Source organism: Petromyzon marinus, chromosome 75 (assembly GCF_048934315.1).
Source record: "Petromyzon marinus isolate PM22_M1 ecotype Great Lakes invasive population chromosome 75, UKy_Petmar_22M1.pri1.0, whole genome shotgun sequence".
NCBI lineage: Eukaryota > Metazoa > Chordata > Hyperoartia > Petromyzontiformes > Petromyzontidae > Petromyzon > Petromyzon marinus.
Genome location: NC_133741.1, coordinates 3,547,472 through 3,564,679, shown reverse-complemented (window position 1 = coordinate 3,564,679; position 17,208 = coordinate 3,547,472). Strand labels below are relative to the sequence as shown.

The 17,208-nt window shown below is 54.0% G+C and overlaps 1 protein-coding gene across 2 annotated transcripts in view; it reads left to right on the top strand.

The window, feature by feature from the left end:
- The window catches only part of LOC142907136 (uncharacterized), a 37,558-nt gene extending 22,624 nt beyond the window's left edge, over window positions 1-14,934 (top strand). Inside the window, exons 3-4 of one of the 2 annotated variants that reach the window (XM_076056268.1) lie at window positions 5,065-5,145; window positions 8,924-14,934. In XM_076056268.1, the coding sequence (XP_075912383.1) occupies window positions 11,566-14,802 (3,237 nt within the window). In that variant the 5' untranslated portion in view covers window positions 5,065-5,145; window positions 8,924-11,565 and the 3' untranslated portion in view covers window positions 14,803-14,934. The remainder of the gene's footprint in view (window positions 1-5,064; window positions 5,146-8,923) is intronic. The other variant, XM_076056269.1, reaches the window with a different exon arrangement.
- Window positions 14,935-17,208: the final 2,274 nt, after the last annotated feature.

Below are 17,208 nucleotides of genomic sequence, written 5' to 3'. Positions count from 1 at the left end.
GTCTGTGGGTGTCTCTATGTCTCTATGGGTGTCTCTATGTCTCTATGGGTGTCTCTATGGGTCTGTGGGTGTCTCTATGTCTCTATGGGTGTCTCTATGGGTCTATGGGTGTCTCTATAGGTGTCTCTGTGGGTCTATGGGTGTCTCTGTGGGTCTATAGGTGTCTCTATGGGTCTGTGGGTGTCTCTATGGGTGTCTCTATGGGTTTCTCTATGGGTGTTGCTATGGGTTACAGGTGTCTATGTGGGTCTATGGGTGTCTCTATGGGTGTCTCTGTGAGTCTATGGGTGTCTCTGTGGGTCTATGGGTGTCTCTGTGTCTCTATGGGTGTCTCTATGGGTGTCTCTGTGGGTCTATGGGTGTCTCTGAGTGTCTTTGTGGTTCTATGGGTGTCTCTGTGGGTGTCTCTATGTCTCTATGGGTGTCTCTATGGGTCTATGGGTGTCTCTATGGGTCTGTGGGTGTCTCTATGGGTCTGTGGGTGTCTCTATGGGTGTCTCTGTGGGTGTCTCTATGTCTCTATGGGTGTCTCAGAGGGTGTTGCTATGGGTGTCTCTGTGGGTCTATGGGTGTCTCTATGGGTCTGTGGGTGTCTCTATGGGTGTCTCTATGGGTCTATGGGTGTCTCTATGGGTGTCTCTATGGGTCTATGGGTGTCTCTATGGGTGTCTCTATGGGTGTCTCTATGGGTGTCTCTATGGGTTATGGGTGTCTCTATGGGTCTATGGGTGTCTCTATGGGTGTCTCTATGGGTGTCTCTATGGGTTATGGGTGTCTCTATGGGTCTATGGGTGTCTCTATGGGTGTCTCTATGGGTGTCTCTGTGGGTTCTGCGTGTCTCTGTGGGTCTATGGGTGTCTCTATGGGTGTCTCTCTGGGTGTCTCTGTGGGTCTATGGGTGTCTCTATGGGTGTCTCTATGGGTGTCGCTATGGGTGTCTCTATGGGTCTATGGGTGTCTCTATGGGATTCGCTATGGGTGTCTCTATGGGTGTCTCTATGGGTGTCTCTATGGGTTATGGGTGTCTCTATGGGTCTATGGGTGTCTCTATGGGTGTCTCTATGGGTGTCTCTGTGGGTTCTGCGTGTCTCTGTGGGTCTATGGGTGTCTCTATGGGTGTCTCTGTGGGTGTCTCTGTGGGTCTATGGGTGTCTCTATGGGTGTCTCTATGGGTGTCGCTATGGGTGTCTCTATGGGTCTATGGGTGTCTCTATGGGATTCGCTATGGGTGTCTCTATGGGTGTCTCTATGGGTCTATGGGTGTCTCTATGGGTGTCTCTATGGGTCTATGGGTGTCTCTATGGGTGTCTCTATGTCTCTATGGGTGTCTCTATGGGTCTATGGGTGTCTCTATGGGTGTCTCTATGTCTCTATGGGTGTCTCTGTGGGTCCATGGGTGTCTCTGTGGGTCTATGGGTGTCTCTATGGGTGTCTCTATGGGTCTATGGGTGTCTCTATGGGTGTCACTATGGGTGTCACTATGGGTCTATGGGTGTCTCTATGGGTGTCTCTATGGGTGTCACTATGGGTCTATGGGTGTCACTATGGGTCCATGGGTGTCTCTGTGGGTCTATGGGTGTCTCTATGGGTGTCTCTATGGGTCTATGGGTGTCTCTATGGGTGTCACTATGGGTGTCACTATGGGTCTATGGGTGTCTCTATGGGTGTCTCTATGGGTGTCACTATGGGTCTATGGGTGTCACTATGGGTCCATGGGTGTCTCTGTGGGTCTATGGGTGTCTCTATGGGTGTCTCTATGGGTCTATGGGTGTCTCTATGGGTGTCACTATGGGTCTATGGGTGTCTCTATGGGTGTCTCTGTGGGTCTATGGGTGTCTCTATGTCTCTAAGGGTGTCTCTATTGGGTCTGTGGGTGTCTCTATGTCTCTATGGGTGTCTCTGTGGGTGTCTCTGTGGGTCTATGGGTGTCTCTATGGGTGTCTCTATGTCTCTATGGGTGTCTCTATGTCTCTATGGGTGTCTCTATGGGTGTCTCTATTGGATCTGTGGGTGTCTGTGGATCTCTGTGGTTGTACGAATGTTGAACTTCTTTCTCACAGTACGTAGCCAACCGCGCTAATCTGTGGGCCTTTTTAAGAAGGGGGACCGCACAGACTGTAACAACTACAGGGGCATCTCACTCCTCAGTGTGCCGGGAAAGGTCCTGGCAAGGATTATTCAGCATCGCCTTGCCAGGCACGCTGAGGAGAGGCTTGCGGAGCCCCAATGCGGTTTCAGGAAAGGGCGGTCCTGCACAGATGCCATATTTTCTGTCCGTCTGCTACAGCAGAGGTGTAGGGAATTCCAACAAGACCTACATCTCTGCTTTATTGACCTGGTCAAGGCCTATGATACCATCAGTAGGCCTGGGCTCTGGGTCGTTCTTCGTGCTTTTGGAGTACCTGACCCTCTGCTCACGATCATTAAGGACCTTCATGATGGTGAGCAGGCCCGGGTAAAACTACGTGGCCGGGAGTCAGAGCCAGAGGACATCCCTGTCGCACCTTGGGGTGCGACAGGGATGTCCTCTGGCTCCCACATTATTTAACATCTATTTTGACCACGTAGTTCGTGAAGCCTTCAATAGCTGTACCAGGGGAATCTCCATATGGTACAGATATAATGGGAGGCTGATCGATGCCCGGGTGCGGTCAAGGGATGGCTCCCTATTGCTCAACCACGTTATGTATGCCAATGATTTGGTAATAGCTGCTCATTCTGAGGAGGAGTTGGAGACGCTGCTGCTGAGACTGGAGCGTGCCACTGAGAGGTGGGGCCTTACCATCAGCCCCACCAAAACTAAGCACCTGCCTGGGTATTTTGTACCATCGGACACTCCACCCCCACAACTCCCAATCGGTGATGGGGCAGTTGTGGAGAGAGTGGAGTTTTCCATACCTGGGCAGTGTGCTTATGACCGGCTCCGGTTTAACAGCAGAGGTCTCACTCCGAATCAGTCGAGCGGCAATATCTTTTCATCGGTTGCGTAACGCTGTGTGGAAGCTACCTGGTCTGTCACTCCGCACTAAGCTTCAGGTCTTCTCGGCCACGGTCATTCCCTCCCTTCTCTACGCTTGCGAAACGTCGACCCCCCTAATGGAGAATCTTCGCCGGTTAGAAACATTTAGGCTGCCCTGCCTACGATCCATCCTGGGTTTAACCAGACTGGATTGTGTGAGGAGCTCACAAATCCTTGAAAGATCTGGGCAAGGTCCCATTGGTGAGCTCCTCCGGCGGGCAAGGCTGCGTTGGCTGGGTCATGTAGCCCGCATGCCCAGCCACCGCATGCCGAAACAGCTTTTGTTCGGCCGGATTGAGGGGGCTAAATGGGCGCGGCACGGGCTAGAGAAGAGATGGAGTGATGGGTGAGTGGGTGAGTGAGTGACACGGGCTAGAGAAGAGATGGAGTGATGTGGTACAGAAGGACGTGGAGCTGAGTGGACTTGCCGATGACCGGTACCAGCGGTGTCAAGATCGGCCTCTGTGGAGGAGGCTCGTGAAGGACGCTACTGGGCAGTTGGAGGCAGTCGCCCTCCAACAACAACGGAGGGCGGAGGAGCGACGCTCACAACAACGAGCGGAGCGCCGGGTGGCTAAAGCACAGCAGGTTGGCACAGTAGGGGGCACAGGTGGTGCATCAGCCAGTCATCTCAGTCAGTCGACCCGTGGCACCTGCTGGGTCTGCCCCGTGACCTCCTGCCAGCGGGCGTTCGACACTTCACGTGGCCTCAGGGTGCACATAGCCTGGCACAAGCGTCGTGGTGACGTCACCGCCACTTAGTGGCGAATGGCGGTTGTTGTTGTTGTTGTTGTTGTGTGACCACGTGCTGTGTGTGACCACGTGTGGTGTGTGACCACGTGCTGTGTGTGACCACGTGTGGTGTGTGACCACGTGTGTTGTGTGACCGTGTGGTGTGTGACCACGTGGTGTGTGACCACGTGGTGTGTGACCACGTGCTGTGTGTGACCACGTGTTGTGTGACCACGTGGTGTGTGACCGTGTGGTGTGTGACCACGTGGTGTGTGACCACGTGGTGTGTGACCACGTGCTGTGTGTGACCACGTGTGGTGTGTGACCACGTGTGTTGTGTGACCGTGTGGTGTGTGACCACGTGGTGTGTGACCACGTGGTGTGTGACCACGTGCTGTGTGTGACCACGTGTTGTGTGACCACGTGGTGTGTGACCGTGTGGTGTGTGACCACGTGGTGTGTGACCACGTGCTGTGTGTCTACGTGCTGTGTGACCACGTGTGGTGTGTGACCACGTGTGTTGTGTGACCACGTGTGTTGTGTGACCACGTGGTGTGTGTCCACGTGAGGTGTGACCACGTGTGGTGTGACCACGTGCTGTGTGACCACGTGTGTTGTGTGACCACGTGTGTTGTGTGACCACGTGTGGTGTGACCACGTGCTGTGTGACCACGTGTGGTGTGACCACGTGCTGTGACCACGTGCTGTGTGTGTCCACGTGTGGTGTGACCACGTGTGGTGTGTGACCACGTGTGGTGTGTGACCACGTGGTGTGTGACCACGTGGTGTGTGACCACGTGCTGTGTGTGACCACGTGGTGTGACCACGTGCTGTGTGTGACCACGTGGTGTGTGTGACCACGTGTGGTGTGTGACCACGTGTGGTGTGACCACGTGGTGTGTGACCACGTGCTGTGTGTGACCACGTGGTGTGTGTGACCACGTGGTGTGTGACCACGTGTGGTGTGTGACCACGTGGTGTGTGACCACGTGCTGTGTGTGACCACGTGTGTTGTGTGACCACGTGTGTTGTGTGACCACGTGTGGTGTGACCACGTGCTGTGTGACCACGTGTGGTGTGTGACCACGTGGTGTGTGACCACGTGCTGTGTGTGACCACGTGGTGTGTGTGACCACGTGGTGTGTGACCACGTGTGGTGTGTGACCACGTGGTGTGTGACCACGTGGTGTGTGTGACCACGTGTGGTGTGACCACGTGCTGTGTGACCACGTGCTATGTGTGACCACGTGTGGTGTGACCACGTGTGGTGTGACCACGTGGTGTGTGTGTCCACGTGCTGTGTCTGAGCGCAGGCCTGGAGTTTGTAGACAGAGCAGCTGGTCTCCAGCCGATGCCCGAAGTGGATTTCCCGTGGACCACACTCAAGGCCTGGGGTGAGGGTGGTGGTGGTGGTGGTGGTGGTCGTGGTGGTGGTGGTCGTGGTGGTGGTGGTGGTGGTGATGGTGGTCGTGGTGGTGGTGGTCGTGGTGGTGGTCGTGGTGGTAGTGGTGGTGGTGGTCGTGGTGGTGATGGTGGTCGTGGTGGTCGTGGTGGTGGTGGTGGTGGTAGTGGTGGTGGTGGTCGTGGTGGTGGTGGTGGTGGTGGTGGTCGTGGTGGTGATGGTGGTCGTGGTGGTGGTGGTCGTGGTGGTGGTGGTGGTGGTCGTGGTGGTGGTGGTGGTGGTGGTGGTCGTGGTGGTGATGGTGGTCGTGGTGGTGGTGGTCGTGGTCGTGGTGGTGGTGGTGGTGGTCGTGGTGGTGGTGGTGGTGGTGATGGTGGTGGTGATGGTGGTCGTGGTGGTGGGGGTCGTGGTCGTGGTGGTGGTGGTGGTGGTGGTCGTGGTGGTGGTGGTGGTGGTCGTGGTGGTGGTGGTGGTGGTGGTGGTCGTGGTGGTGGTGGTCGTGGTGGTGGTGATGGTGGTGATGGTGGTCGTGGTGGTGGTGGTCGTGGTGGTGGTGGTGGTGGTGATGGTGGTGATGGTCGTGGTGGTGGTGGTGGTGGTCGTGGTGGTGGTGGTGATGGTGGTGATGGTCGTGGTGGTGGTGGTGGTGGTCGTGGTGGTGGTGGTGGTGGTCGTGGTGGTGGTGGTGGTGGTCGTGGTGGTGGGTGGTGGTGGTGGTGGTGGTCGTGGTGGTGGTGGTGATGGTGGTGATGGTCGTGGTGGTGGTGGTGGTGGTCGTGGTGGTGGTGGTGATGGTGGTGATGGTCGTGGTGGTGGTGGTGGTGGTCGTGGTGGTGGTGGTGGTGGTCGTGGTGGTGGTGGTGGTGGTCGTGGTGGTGGGTGGTGGTGGTGGTGGTGGTCGTGGTGGTGGTGGTGATGGTGGTGGTGGTGGTGGTGGTGGTGGTGGTGGTCGTGGTGATGGTGGTGGTGGTGGTGGGTGGGTCTCAGACTCGGAGCGGCTGAGTTCGAGCCCTGGGTCTGGGTGTCTCTCCCTTCGAGTCTCTCCATCAGGGGGTTCATCATGGCCATATCCATGGGTTCATTCTGGCCGTGTCTATGGTATGAGGGACGTGTCAGAGACGCGAAGATCCTTGGGTTCATGTCCTGGGTCTGAGTGGCTATCGGGGATTGAACCCTCGTGATGAACCCCCTTGAGAGGATTTCAACAATAGCAGCTGAGTCACCACCACCACCATTACCACTACCAGCACCATGACCATTACCATCACCACTATCAGCATCACCACCACTATCACCACTATCACCACCACCATCACCACCATCACCACCATCACCCACCACTATCACCATCACCACCACTATCACCATCACTATCACCATCACCACCACTACACCACCACCACTATCACCAACACTATCACCATCACCACTATCACCATCACTACGACTATCACCATCACCCACCACTATCACCATCACCACCATCATCACCACCACCACCATCTCCACCATCACCACCATCATCATCACCACCATCACCACCATCTCCACCATCACCACCATCATCATCACCATCACCACCACCACCACCATCACCACCATCACCACCATCACCACCACCATCACCACCATCACCACCACCATCACCACCATCACCACCACCACCACCATCACCACCACCATCATCACCACCATCACCATCACCACCATCATCACCACCATCACCATCACCACCATCACCACCACCACCATCACCACCATCACCATCACCACCATCACCTCCATCATCACCACCATCACCACCACCACCATCACCACCATCACCACCATCACCTCCATCATCACCACCATCACCACCACCACCACCATCATCACCACCATCACCACCACCATCACCACCACCACCATCACCACCATCATCACCACCATCACCACCACCATCATCACGACCACCATCACCACCATCACCACCATCATCACCACCATCACCACCACCATCACCACCATCACCACCACCACCACCACCATCACCACCACCACCATCACCACCACCATCATCACCACCATCACCACCACAATCACCATCACCATCACCACCACCATCACCATCACCACCACCACCATCACCACCACCATCACCATCACCACCACCACCATCACCACCACCATCACCACCACCATCACCACCATCACCACCACCACCATCACCACCACCATCATCACCATCATCACCATAATCACCACCATCAACACGACCACCATCACCACCATCACCACCATCACCACCATCATCACCATCATCACCACCATCACCACCACCACCCCCACCACCACCATCACCATCACCACCATCATCACCACCACCACCATCACCATCACCACCACCATCACCACCACCACCCCCACCACCATCACCATCACCACCATCATCACCACCACCACCCCCACCACCACCATCACCACCACCACCATCACCACCACAATCACCACCACCATCACCACCATCACCACCACCACCATCACCATCACCACCACCACCATCACTACCACCATCACCACCACCATCACCACCATCACCACCACCATCACCACCACCATCATCACCATCATCACCACCATCAACACCACCACCACCATCACCACCATCACCACCATCACCACCATCATCACCACCATCACCACCATCACCACCATCATCACCATCATCACCACCATCACCACCACCACCCCCACCACCACCATCACCATCACCACCACCATCACCACCACCACCATCACCATCACCACCATCACCATCACCACCACCACCACCATCACCACCACCATCACCATCACCACCACCACCATCACCACCACCATCACCATCACCACCACCATCACCACCACCACCACCATCACCACCATCACCACCACCACCATCACCACCACCATCATCACCATCATCACCACCATCAACACGACCACCACCACCACCATCACCACCATCACCACCATCACCACCATCATCACCATCATCACCACCATCAACACGACCACCACCACCATCATCACCATCATCACCACCATCACCCCCACCACCACCATCACCACCACCACCACCACCACCCCCACCACCACCACCACCATCACCACCACCATCACCATCACCACCACCACCATCACCACCACCATCACCACCACCATCACCACCACCACCATCACCACCACCATCACCACCACCATCACCACCACCATCACCACCACCACCACCACCACCATCACCTCCACCATCACCACCATCACCACCATCATCACCACCATCACCACCACCACCATCACCACCATCATCACCATCATCACCACCATCACCACCACCCCCACCACCATCACCACCACCACCACCACCCCCACCACCCCCACCACCACCATCACCACCATCATCACCACCACCACCCCCACCATCATCACCACCATCACCACCACCATCACCACCACCATCACCACCACCACCCCCACCACCATCACCATCACCACCACCACCCCCACCCCCACCACCATCACCATCACCACCATCACCACCATCACCACCACCCCCACCACCATCACCACCATCACCACCATCATCACCACCATCATCACCACCATCACCATCATCACCACCACCACCACCACCATCACCACCACCACCATCATCACCACCATCACCACCATCATCACCACCATCACCACCACCATCACCACCATCACCACCACCACCATCATCACCACCATCACCTCTCTCTCTCTCGCAGTGTTGGCGGTGTTGGCGCTGCTGCTGCTGTTGCTGTTGCTCGTGGGTTGTGGCTGGGCGCCTGCCTGGTGCGCCTGGCGCTGTGCGCCACGTTCCCGCCACACCACCACGCAGACACCACCACCACAACCACCACAATCACCACAACAACCACCACTACAACCACTATGACCACCACAACCACCACAACCACTACAACCACCACAACAACCACCACAACCACCACTACAACCACTATGACCACCACAACCACCACAACCACTACAACCACCACAACAACCACCACAACCACTATGACCACCACAACCACCACAACCACCACCACAACCACTATGACCACCACAACCACTACAACCACCACTACAACCACCACAACCACCACTACAACCACTACAACAACCACTATGACCACCACAACCACTACAACCACCACTACAACCACTACAACAACCACTACAACCACTACAACCATTATGACCACCACAACCACCACAACCATCATTACAACCACCACAACCACTACTACAACCACCACAACCATCACTACAACAACCACTACAACAACCACTATGACTACCACAACCACCACTACAACCATCACTACAACAACCACAACCACCACTACAACCACCACAACCACTACAACAACCACTACAACCACCACTACAACCACCACAACCACTACAACAACCACCACAACCACTACAACCACAACCATCACTACAATAACCACTATGACCACCACAACCACTACTACAACCACTATGACCACCACAACTACCACTACAACCACAACCATCACTACAACCACCACAACCACTACAACCATCACTACAACAACCACAACCACCACTACATCCACCACAACCACAACAACAACCACTACAACCACTACAACCACCACAACCACAACCACCACAACCACCACAACCACCACTACAACCACCACAACCACCAACTATGACCACCACAACCACCGACCAAAGACAAAGATCCCCCGTGTAGCCTCTAGCAGGCTGTAGGGGCAAGTGCTGTAAGTAGCACCCACATACAGACAAAGCTCCCCCAGGTAGCCTCTAGCAGGCTGTAGGGGCAAGTGCTGTCAGTAGCACCTACACACAGACAAAGATCCCCCGTGTAGCCTCTAGCAGGCTGTAGGGGCAAGTGCTGTAAGTAGCACCCACATACAGACAAAGCTCCCCCAGGTAGCCTCTAGCAGGCTGTAGGGGCAAGTGCTGTCAGTGGCACCTGCACACAGACAAAGATCCCCCGTGTAGCCTCTGTCAGGCTGTAGGGGCAAGTGCTGTCAGTAGCACCCACACACAGACAAAGATCCCCCTTGTAGCCTCTGGCAGGCTGTAGGGGCAAGTGCTGTCAGTAGCACCCACACACAGACAAAGCTCCCCCTTGTAGCCTCTAGCAGGCTGTCGGGGCAAGTGCTGTCAGTAGCACCTACACACAGACAAAGATCCCCCGTGTAGCCTCTAGCAGGCTGTAGGGGCAAGTGCTGTCAGTCGCATCTACACACAGACAAAGCTCCCCCAGGTAGCCTCTGTCAGGCTGTAGGGGCAAGTGCTGTCAGTAGCACCTACACACAGACAAAGATCCCCCGTGTAGCCTCCAGCAGGCTGTAGGGGCAAGTGCTGTCAGTAGCACCTACACACAGACAAAGATCCCCCAGGTAGCCTCTAGCAGGCTGTAGGGGCAAGTGCTGTCAGTGGCACCTACACACAGACAAAGATCCCCCGTGTAGCCTCTAGCAGGCTGTAGGGGCAAGTGCTGTCAGTAGCACCTACACACAGACAAAGCTCCACCAGGTAGCCTCTGTCAGGCTGTAGGGGCAAGTGCTGTCAGTGGCACCTACACACCACGCCTGCCCGGCCGCCTTTATCTCTCCCCAGTGATGACATCGGTTACGAGCACATCAAGCTAAGCCCCTTCACGTGACCTCCCAGTCCCGGTACCAAATACATCGGGGTAAGCTCCACGCCAATCTCTGCAACGCCTCGTAGCGTCGTGACATTGCTTGTGGCTAAGCTGTGAAGAAAAGCCGTCTCTGTCCGTCAGAGGGGACGGAATCTTCGGTTATTTCGGTTTAAAGTCGCGCGAGGTATTAAACAAATTGAGGGCGTGCTGGGTGTTTGTACTACGCGGTGAGTGGGATGAAGCGATGCCTTGCAAGAGGGTTCCTGTTCGGCGTTAAAACGTCTCAACGCAACTGGTTGAATTGCTGCTACTTGGGGGGGGGTGACACATGCTATTAGAAGTCAGGGTTGTGTATGGTCGACTGGTCAACTACTCATCAACACGGCTGGTCAACTACTCATCAACACGGCTGGTCAACTACTCAGCAACACGGCTGGTCAACTACTCAGCAACACGGCTGGTCAACTACTCAGCAACACGGCTGGTCAACTACTCAGCAACACGGCTGGTCAACTACTCAGCAACACGGCTGGTCAACTACTCAGCAATACGGCTGGTCAACTACTCAGCAACACGGCTGGTCAACTACTCAGCAACACGGCTGGTCAACTACTCAGCAACACGGCTGGTCAACTACTCAGCAACACGGCTGGTCAACTACTCAGCAACACGGCTGGTCAACTACTGAGCAACACGACTGGTGAACTACTCAGCAACATGGCTGGTCAACTACTCAGCAACACGGCTGGTCAACTACTCAGCAACACGACTGGTGAACTACTCAGCAACACGGCTGGTCAACTACTCAGCAACACGGCTGGTCAACTACTCAGCAACACGGCTGGTCAACTACTCAGCAACACGGCTGGTCAACTACTCAGCAACACGGATGGTCAACTACTCAGCAACACGGCTGGTCAACTCATCAGCAACACGGCTGGTCAACTACTCAGCAACACGGCTGGTCAACTACTCAGCAACACGGCTGGTCAACTCACCAGCAACACGGCTGGTCAACTACTCAGCAACACGGCTGGTCAACTACTCAGCAACACGGCTGGTCAACTACTCAGCAACACGGCTGGTCAACTACTCAGCAACACGGCTGGTCAACTACTCAGCAACACGGCTGGTCAACTACTCAGCAACACGGCTGGTCAACTACTCAGCAACACGGCTGGTCAACTACTCAGCAACACGGCTGGTCAACTCATCAGCAACACGGCTGGTCAACTACTCAGCAACACGGCTGGTCAACTACTCAGCAACACGGCTGGTCAACTACTCAGCAACACGGCTGGTCAACTACTCAGCAACACGGCTGGTCAACTACTCAGCAACACGGCTGGTCAACTACTCAACAACACGGCTGGTCAACTACTCAGCAACACGACTGGTCAACTACTCAGCAACACGGCTGGTCAACTACTCAGCAACACGGCTGGTCAACTCATCAGCAACACGGCTGGTCAACTACTCAGCAACACGACTGGTCAACTACTCAGCAACACGGCTGGTCAACTACTCAGCAACACGGCTGGTCAACTACTCAGCAACACGACTGGTCAACTACTCAGCAACACGGCTGGTCAACTCACCAGCAACACGGCTGGTCAACTACTCAGCAACACGGCTGGTCAACTACTCAGCAACACGGCTGGTCAACTACTCAGCAACACGGCTGGTCAACTACTCAGCAACACGGCTGGTCAACTACTCAGCAACACGGCTGGTCAACTACTCAGCAACACGGCTGATCAACTCATCAGCAACACGGCTGGTCAACTACTTAGCAACATGGCTGTCAACTACTTAGCAACACGGCTGGTCAACTACTCAGCAACACGGCTGGTCAACTACTCAGCAACACGGCTGGTCAACTACTCAGCAACACGGCTGGTCAACTACTCAGCAACACGGCTGGTCAACTACTCAGCAACACGGCTGGTCAACTACTCAGCAACACGACTGGTCAACTACTCAGCAACACGGCTGGTCAACTACTCAGCAACACGGCTGGTCAACTACTCAGCAACACGGCTGGTCAACTACTCAGCAACACGGCTGGTCAACTACTCAGCAACACGGCTGGTCAACTACTCAGCAACACGGCTGGTCAACTACTCAGCAACACGGCTGGTCAACTACTCAGCAACACGGCTGGTCAACTACTCAGCAACACGACTGGTCAACTACTCAGCAACACGGCTGGTCAACTCACCAGCAACACGGCTGGTCAACTACTCAGCAACACGGCTGGTCAACTACTCAGCAACACGGCTGGTCAACTACTCAGCAACACGACTGGTCAACTACTCAGCAACACGGCTGGTCAACTACTCAGCAACACGACTGGTCAACTACTCAGCAACACGGCTGGTCAACTCACCAGCAACACGGCTGGTCAACTACTCAGCAACACGGCTGGTCAACTACTCAGCAACACGGCTGGTCAACTACTCAGCAACACGACTGGTCAACTACTCAGCAACGCGACTGGTCAACTACTCAGCAACACGACTGGTCAACTACTCAGCAACACGGCTGGTCAACTACTCAGCAACACGACTGGTCAACTACTCAGCAACACGACTGGTCAACTACTCAGCAACACGACTGGTCAACTACTCAGCAACACGACTGGTCAACTACTCAGCAACGCGGCTGGTCAACTACTCAGCAACACGACTGGTCAACTACTCAGCAACACGGCTGGTCAACTACTCAGCAACACGACTGGTCAACTACTCAGCAACACGGCTGGTCAACTACTCAGCAACACGGCTGGTCAACTACTCAGCAACACGGCTGGTCAACTACTCAGCAACACGGCTGGTCAACTACTCAGCAACACGGCTGGTCAACTACTCAGCAACACGGCTGGTCAACTACTCAGCGACACGGCTGGTCAACTACTCAGCGACACGGCTGGTCAACTACTCAGCAATACGGCTGGTCAACTACTCAGCAACACGGCTGGTCAACTACTCAGCAATACGGCTGGTCAACTACTCAGCAACACGGCTGGTCAACTCACCAGCAACACGGCTGGTCAACTACTCAGCAACACGGCTGGTCAACTACTCAACAACACGACTGGTCAACTACTCAGCAACACGGCTGGTCAACTACTCAGCAATACGGCTGGTCAACTACTCAGCAACACGGCTGGTCAACTACTCAGCAACACGGCTGGTCAACTACTCAGCAACACGACTGGTCAACTACTCAGCAACCCGGCTGGTCAACTACTCAGCAACACGGCTGGTCAACTACTCAGCAACACGGCTGGTCAACTACTCAACAACACGGCTGGTCAACTACTCAGCAACACGGCTGGTCAACTACTCAGCGACACGGCTGGTCAACTACTCAGCAACACGGCTGGTCAACTACTCAGCAACACGGCTGGTCAACTACTCAGCAATACGGCTGGTCAACTACTCAACAACACGACTGGTCAACTCATCAGCAACACGGCTGGTCAACTACTCAGCAACACGACTGGTCAACTACTCAGCAACACGACTGGTCAACTACTCAGCAACACGGCTGGTCAACTACTCAACAACACGACTGGTCAACTCATCAGCAACACGGCTGGTCAACTACTCAGCAACACGGCTGGTCAACTACTCAACAACACGACTGGTCAACTACTCAGCAACACGGCTGGTCAACTACTCAGCAATACGGCTGGTCAACTACTCAGCAACACGGCTGGTCAACTACTCAGCAACACGGCTGGTCAACTACTCAGCAACACAGCTGGTCAACTACTCAGCAACACGGCTGGTCAACTACTCAGCAACACGGCTGGTCAACTACTCACCAACACGACTGGTCAACTACTCAGCAACACGGCTGGTCAACTCATCAGCAACGCGACTGTTTTCCTGCCTTAAAATATTTTTTAAAACGCACGAACACCAAGCGATGAACTTTTTTCATTAATGTTTTTTTTGTTACAATAATGTCTAAGAGTTTCATTGCTTTACATTGCTGTTTGTTTTCTGTTTGCCTTCTCTCGTGTCAGTGTATGTAACGGCAGAGATGAGGAATTAATAAATATCAAACATAACCACAGTCACGTCAACAGATATCCACTTCATGGCGATATATTGGGGAGGGACATTGTGAGCGTATTTATTATAATTAATCACAAGTGAAGGACTCACAGGTGAAGGACTCACAAGTGAATGATTCACAAGTGAAGGTCTCACAAGTGAAGGAGTCACGAGTGAAGGACTCACTTGCGAAGGATTCACGAGTGAAGAACTCACAAGTGAAGGACTCACGAGTGAAGGACTTACAGGTGAAGGACTCACAAGTGAAGGGCCCCGCAGGTGAAGGACTCAGGTGAAGGACTCACAAGTGAATGACTCGCAAGTGAATGACTCGAAAGTTAAGGACTCACAAGTGAAGGACTCACAAGTGAAGGACTCAAAGGTGAAGGACTCAAAGGTGAAGGACTCACAGGTGAAGGTCTCACAAGTGAAGGACTCACAAGTGAAGGACTCAAAAGTGAACGACTCACAAGTGAAGGTCTCACAAGTGAAGGACTCGCGAGTGAAGGACTCACAGATGAAGGACTCACGAGTGAAGGATTAACGAGTGAAGGACTCACAAGTGAAGGACTCACGAGTGAAGGGTTCACGAGTGAATGAATCACAGGTGAAGGACTCACGAGTGAAGGACTCACAGGTGGACTCGCAAGTGAAGGACTCACAAGTGAAGGACTCACAGTTGAAGGACTCGCAAGTGAAGGACTCACAAGTGAAGGACTCACAGGTGAAGGGTTCACAAGTGAAGGACTCACGAGTGAAGGACTCACAAGTGAAGGACTCGCAAGTGAAGGACTCACAAGTGAAGGACTCACAGGTGAAGGACTCACAAGTCAAGAACTCAAGTGAAGGAATCACAAGTGAAGGATTCGCGAGTGAAGGACTCACATGTGAATGGCTCACAAGTGAAGGACTCACAAGTGAAGGACTCACGAGTGAAGGACTCACAAGTGAAGGCCCCGCAAGTGAAGGACTCACAAGTGAAGGACTCACAAGTGAAGGACTCACAGGTGAAGGACTCACAAGTGAAGGACTCACGAGTGAAGGACTCACAAGTGAAGCACTCACAAGTGAAGGTCTCACGAGTGAAGGACTCACAGGTGAAGGACTCACAGGTGAATGACTCACAAGTGAAGGACTCACAAGTGAAGGACTCACGAGTGAAGGATTCAGAAGTGAAGGACTCACAGGCGAAGGACTCACAAGTGAAGGACTCACGAGTGAAGGGTTCACGAGTGAAGGACTCACAGGTGAAGGACTCACGAGTGAAGGACTCACAGGTGGACTCGCAAGTGAAGGACTCACAAGTGAAGGACTCACAGGTGAAGGACTCACAAGTCAAGAACTCAAGTGAAGGAATCACAAGTGAAGGATTCGCGAGTGAAGGACTCACATGTGAATGGCTCACAAGTGAAGGACTCACAAGTGAAGGACTCACGAGTGAAGGACTCACAAGTGAAGGCCCCGCAAGTGAAGGACTCACAAGTGAAGGACTCACAAGTGAAGGACTCACAGGTGAAGGACTCACAAGTGAAGGACTCACGAGTGAAGGACTCACAAGTGAAGCACTCACAAGTGAAGGTCTCACGAGTGAAGGACTCACAGGTGAAGGACTCACAGGTGAATGACTCACAAGTGAAGGACTCACAAGTGAAGGACTCACGAGTGAAGGATTCAGAAGTGAAGGACTCACAGGCGAAGGACTCACAAGTGAAGGACTCACGAGTGAAGGGTTCACGAGTGAAGGACTCACAGGTGAAGGACTCACGAGTGAAGGACTCACAGGTGGACTCGCAAGTGAAGGACTCACAAGTGAAGGACTCACAGGTGAAGGACTCGCAAGTGAAGGACTCACAAGTGAAGGACTCACAGGTGAAGGACTCACAAGTGAAGGACTCACGAGTGAAGGACTCACAGGTGGACTCGCAAGTGAAGGACTCACAAGTGAAGGGTTCACAAGTGAAGGACTCACGAGTGAAGGACTCACAAGTGAAGGCCCCGCAAGTGAAGGACTCACAATTGAAGGACTCACAAGTGAAGGACTCACAAGTGAAGGACTCACGAGTGAAGGACTCACAAGTGAAGCACTCACAAGTGAAGTTCTCACGAGTGAAGGACTCACAGGTGAAGGACACACAGGTGAATGACTCACAAGTGAAGGACTCACAAGTGAAGGACTCACGAGTGAAGGTTTCAGAAGTGAAGGACTCACAAGTGAAGGACTCACCAGTGAAGGACTCAAGTGAAGGACTCACAAGGGAAGGACTCGCAAGTGAAGGACTCACAAGTGAAGGAC